Raw genomic sequence first — 5,611 nt, 5'->3', positions numbered from 1 at the left:
CCGGCGCACCAAAAACAATCTAAGTCCGGATGTATCACAAAAAAAAATTTCAAAAATTTTTAAAGTCCTACGTTACTCGAAAAAAATTTCAATCAGTCCCACTAAAGTCCGAAAATATTCGAGAAATGCCGCACACAATCGCAAGTCACCTCGTATAGTCCGAAAAAATTTCCTGAAATTCGAATAGCACCAAAACGCACAGGTTAAACTCCAAACAGTCTTTCAAGTTCAATAGCCAGAAAATAAATCACAATAATTGACTTTCAGTTTTCAGAAAAATCAGAAATAATCGGTAAGTTTCAACAGTACAGGTCAAAAGAAATAGCAAACAGGTAGATAGTTTATCAATAGGTAATAGGTGATTCCCTATTGAACCGATAGGTAAATCACACCTATTAAATTTTACCAATTGCGACAATAAATTTTCAATTTTTCAAAGTCCGGAAATTCACTCACCTTAAATGTGAAATTAAAACAGTTCAATTCAATAAATCAGAAATATGCAATTAGAAATCGGAAATAATTTTCACTGATATAACGGCGGAATAACAGTTCAGATTTCAACAACTCAATACAGTAATCGGCAAAAAGAATAATCACAAATTATTTTCAACGGGGTTCAACAGTAGGAAAAATTTCCAAAATATAGTTCAATTCAATTCACAGTATAACAGTTCAATATGGAGTGGCAGGGAATAAAACACAGTTCAAGTTTATTTTTCACGGTTTTCCGTTCAAGGAATAGTTACTCACTGTTCTGAGGTTTTACTCACTGTTTCGGGAATTCACTCACTGTCCGGTTAATGTCTCTCACCTCAGTTGTTTCCTGGTAGATTCTGAACGGTCCCTGCTCGGGCGCCATTTTTGTAACGGGGTTTTCCTCGGCTGACTCGAGCGCCAGCTATTCTTTAAGGGAGAATAGCAAACCTACCCTGGCAGCTACTAGCCGGAGACAGGGCTCCCTGGTGTCTAGGGTGTTAGCGACGCACAATGAAAGGCAGAATCAACGTATACAACTTTTATTCGTCGAAAAGGAGAACACAAATAGCACTACTACTGAATTTTACAGTGATTCGAAAGACGGACGGAATAGCACGGGATCCGATCTCAAGCGTTATACGGGGGTTAACGGACTTGTTCGCCAGCCAGAACCTGAGACGTACACTTGACGGACAGATATCGGGTCTTCAGCCAGGTGCGGGGATGAAAGACGGCACAGATTCACAACAGCTCACCCCTAGTTGCGCTCTTCGCCCCCTGAGTGTCCACGCCAGCGGGGTTCTTCGATAGCAACTGAAGTGAGCGTCGAAACAACGGGGAAGGGAAGAGGGTTCGCCACTCCACAGTGCCTCCGCACCCCCTGAGTGTCCACGCCAGCGGGGTGCTTTAGCAATAGGGGTGGAACTTAACCCGGGTTAGGAAGGGATGAAGGGAGGCTGAAGCCAATATAAAAGCAAATAACGGCGTGTCGTCTTACCTAAGTTTCTGTTTGGCCACTTGCACTTCGGGCAATCACCCAATACGGTGAACAATAATTATAAGAAAAAAAAAAAACTAAAGAAAAATTCTATCCCGGATGAATGAACTCAAAGAGAAAAAAAAATTCTGAACTCAAAAATACTTTTCTAATACTTGGAGGCAACGGCGGACGGTAATTAACGGCAAGCGTACTACTTCGGCGAATAATTAGTCAATCGTAAGCGAACAGATAGAAAATAAATCGTAAGTGAAGTGGCCTGCGGGGGAACATCTGATTTTATACCCACAGGGGGGGTGCGGAAATCAGATGTGCCCGACAGTCGAAATTCGGCAATTTCGCGTCGATGAAAACGTCTTAATTTCGACTTATCTGTGCTAGCGAACAAAAAAACTCGGTTATCTTCCAATTCAGGATGTTTTATACGGTGCGACATCGTTTTTAGGAAATAAAAACGGAATAAAAACGGTGCGGTATGTTTACAATTCCGAACGATGTCGGAATCCTGAATTGGAAATTCGAAAAGATTTCTCGGAAATTAATTCGAAACAAAATTATTTAAAAAGGAAAACTAAAATGATTATTCTAAAATGAGGGAATAGGTTGGAAAACCCATTTTCTCATTACATCCCCTCGTCTCCGGTTGAAAAATTGAATCCACGATGAAATAGGGGATTAAATTTTTCACGGTGAAATCTACTAAGTCCGGTTAACGGTTTGACTATTCCCGGCAAGACGATTGAGATCGGATTTACAATAAACAAGTTCACCTAATCTACTCCAGGTGGCGTATACTCGGCCAATGCTCCCACTCTATGGTCCGCGTTGACGTATGTCCGCTTCGATGGTGCTGTCGAAGCTCTATGTTCTATCAGCTAACCTCCAAAGTCCAATTGTCAAATTTCGCCGGGTGGTTCCAATGTTCCAAATTTCGATTTCCATTTCCATCGGTGAAAGAAATGCCGGAAAATAGTGGAAACAGTACAGGACGGAATCTTCAAAGTGAGTACCATTTCGATTTGTCATTCGTTGTGTTATTTCTGAACCATTTTAGGGTGGACTTCACAAAGCCGGCTCCGGGCACATGTCATGGGGGTTAACAGTTACTAATATCGTCCAACCAGGGTAGTTTGGAATACTGGACAGCGTCGTTGACTCCCCCTGTGACGGTGGTGAGCTTCTCCGAGGGTGTTGGAGTCAGCAGCAGTTGGAGGTTGCATAAAAATGAGAGAAAAAGCATTTAGTATACTGATATCCTGGAGCAGAGGGATAACAGGGTGTACGGTGGAATTTCGTAAGAAACGGTAAGTACGGTCGGTAATTTGAATAAGGAGATACCAATATACTGTTCTATTTCACTTACCGTTCAGGCCAGTTTGTAATATCGGTGTAAGCGGTGTCAGCCTTCTATTGCTATTTTCTATTCGGTTATTGTATTTAACAGTGACACAGGGGTGAAATAGAGACAGACAGGACGGGTGAATCTCACTTGTTATTATCGGTCTCACAAATAATACAGAAAAATTGAATTAACTGTTCCTGTTCCTGTTTTTCCATTGAATTAACGGAATTTTCTGTTGTAGGTGTGTGGCATACCACTTACCCACTGGATGACAGTCAGACGGTCCTGTTTGGTGGCAATAAAGCTGCACAGAACAAACAAAACTGTACGGAACAGAATCTTCCAACACTGGCAGACCAGGTTAGATCTATCGGTTATGGTGGAATCGCGGAAATATAGGTATGTACATTTTGTCAGTTAATAAGGAGATACAAGTATAAGGATCTATTTCACTCACCTGGGCACTTATTCGGTGAAAGCAGGGGTAGTACCCCATTACTAACCTATTTACAGCGATGAATATTATTTTTAACGGTAATAAAGGGGTGAAATAGAGACGGACAGAACAGATGTATCTCATTTATTATCGGTGATCAGTAATATAACGGTACGGTTTATTTTGATTACGGTCATTAACGGGACTTCTTGTCGTAGGTTTTGGCCACATAGTGGCACCTCGGACAGGCCTGGGTCGTCTTCTTGGACGTCTTCCGGGGGAGCGGTTCCTTCTTCTGAACTGGAGTGGTCTTCCGGGGAAGCGGTTCCTTCTTTGGGACTGGAGCTGTACGGAGCTTCTTGTTTCCTGGACCGGTAGGAGACGGTGTTGGATCTTTCTTCTTTGCACCTCCACATGGGCAGTCCCGGGAGAGGGTGTCCAACAGACCACAGCGGCTGCAGAACAGGGTGGGGGTTCTGCTACAGGTGGCACTGGTGTGTTCCCCCTGGCCGCACCTCCAACACAAACCCGGGCGGAGCTCTACATACACCTGGGGGCCCATAGTCCCAACGGTTCTGGTGTTTGGGGGTAGGTACTCGTCTTTGTCGGTTTGTTGCTCTTGTGTTTGTGTTCCCTTCCGCATCCTTGCTTTCGTCTCCAGGTACCTTTTACTGATACCGGTTTTTCCCCAGGACTCAATGGTGCTGGATGGGACCTTCTCCCTGGGCGGTGTTGTCCCTGGTAGTCTCGCCGGTCCGAGCGCTGGGGACGGTGTTGTGGAGCAACCGGCGGCGATATTCGGCGTCGGGCGGAGGAATGCCTTCGCTGCTCCCAACGGTAAGGGGACCGGTCTAGGTGGATCTTCGGGTGTGTCCACCTCCTCGGGGTCCACAAATCCCAGCTCTTTATCGAGGCGTTCCAGGATCTCCACCTCCATGTGGTCGTCAGCCATGGTGGTGTCGGATGGAGCACAGTTCGGGGTTTCAACGGTCGGTTCTTTCTAGAAAAAGAGACAGGTGAGTGTGGTACTAATTTTGTATGTGATTATTAAAACAAAATTTTCGGTTCCCTCAGTCCCACTGGGACTGGAGACGGACTACCTCACGTTTCCCCGGTCCTGTCTGAGTCCGGCGGCACCCAGATACGGCGTACGGTGCCGGACGGGAATCTGAAGCGGTGGCGGACACGGGGGCCTTCTCTACCCTCTGGCAGTAATGCCCGCACCCTCCGCTTCAGACTCCTCGTCCATTCTGAGGGATTTTTTACTGTTCGGAGACGGTCTGCCAGGTCCGGTGGTAGGCGAGTCACCCACGGCCCATCGGACGGTGGTGACGGGGTCTTCTCCAGGTCTACCACGGTGGACAGATGAACGGCCGGCCACTCCCACTGGTCGGCGGAGCGGCGGAGGGACGGCTCGTCCATCAACAGCCCTTCGACGAACCAGACCACGGACGGGTGCAGCTGGGCCAACTCCCTCTGGCGTTCTCCGCCTGGGGAAGAGGCCCAGTGCTCCGTAGCCCGGCCGTCGGTTTGGCAGGGCCGGCCCGTGGCCACATCCATGGCCACGAGCCCTAAGGCCCACAGGTCCACCGCGGTGCTGTCTGGCTCCCGGCGGAGTTGTTCCGGGCTCCAATACAGAGGAGTGCCAGCCAACTCTGTTAGGAGTGGTCGGCACGGTGTTAGTTGCTCGGCCACCCCAAAGTCGGCTAGCATGAACCGAGCCCCCTGTCTCAGCACGTTACCGGGTTTCAGATCGCGGTGGACCACGCTCTGCCGATGGCATTCTGCGAGGCCCACAGCGATCTGGCGGACCACCCGGAAGATGGATGAGGGGCCCCTCCTCGGACCCTCGCGGGCGAGGAAGGTCCCCAAATCCTCCTCACATAACGGCAAGACTAAGTACAGGCTTGGGGGCTCCACCAACATCTCGATGAGCGGCAGTATGTTGCGGTGGTCAAAGAGGCCCATGAATTCTGCCTCCCTGACGGCTAGGGGATCCAGGTGGACCTCCTTGATGGCACGCTGCTGACCCTCCTGGCCACTTTCCCTGGCGCGGTAGACGCGGCCGAAGCCGCCTTCCCCCAGAATGGCTTCTAAATGGTATCGCTCCATCCTGCAACGGTAATAAGTATTAGTTCAAACATTCAGAGAAAACACGGTTCTGGCTGGTCCGGGTGCCGCGTCCTTGTTAAGAAAAAAAAACTTTGTTATTATTTTTTTTTTCTCTCTAGGGGTCGGATAACTTGTGATGTATTGACGAACGGACGGTGCGGATTCACAACCCGGCATGGGGCCACGGACTGCACACTTGGAGTAGGACGGAGTACGGGGAAAATGGTACCTGTCGAGGGAAGGA

General features: G+C 48.2%; 1 protein-coding gene across 1 annotated transcript; it reads right to left on the bottom strand.

Annotated features, from left to right (window-relative positions):
* Positions 1–3,451: 3,451 nt before the first annotated feature.
* On the bottom strand, positions 3,452–5,367 carry LOC123319242 (serine/threonine-protein kinase PLK4-like). The gene is made up of 3 exons (XM_044906113.1): positions 4,568–5,367; positions 4,356–4,485; positions 3,452–4,255 (listed from the first exon to the last, which is right to left on the bottom strand). The coding sequence occupies exons 1-3, from the start codon at positions 5,365–5,367 to the stop codon at positions 3,452–3,454; spliced, it is 1,734 nt and encodes a 577-aa protein (XP_044762048.1).
* Positions 5,368–5,611: the final 244 nt, after the last annotated feature.

Source organism: Coccinella septempunctata, chromosome 8 (genome assembly GCF_907165205.1).
Source record: "Coccinella septempunctata chromosome 8, icCocSept1.1, whole genome shotgun sequence".
Lineage (NCBI taxonomy): Eukaryota > Metazoa > Arthropoda > Insecta > Coleoptera > Coccinellidae > Coccinella > Coccinella septempunctata.
Note: the sequence above shows the minus strand (reverse complement) of the source record. Positions and strands in the feature narration are given on the sequence as shown.

Bases quoted from the DNA above. Each gene is read 5' to 3' on its own strand.
- LOC123319242 (XM_044906113.1), bottom strand. From the start codon at position 5,367: ATGGAGCGATACCATTTAGAAGCCATTCTGGGGGAAGGCGGCTTCGGC. The intron at 4,486-4,567 runs GTGGGTGACTCG...AGGAGTCTGAAG, and splicing joins TCACCACCGTCCGATGGGCC to CGGAGGGTGCGGGCATTACT. The intron at 4,256-4,355 runs GTAGTCCGTCTC...CTCTTTTTCTAG, and splicing joins CAGGACCGGGGAAACGTGAG to AAAGAACCGACCGTTGAAAC.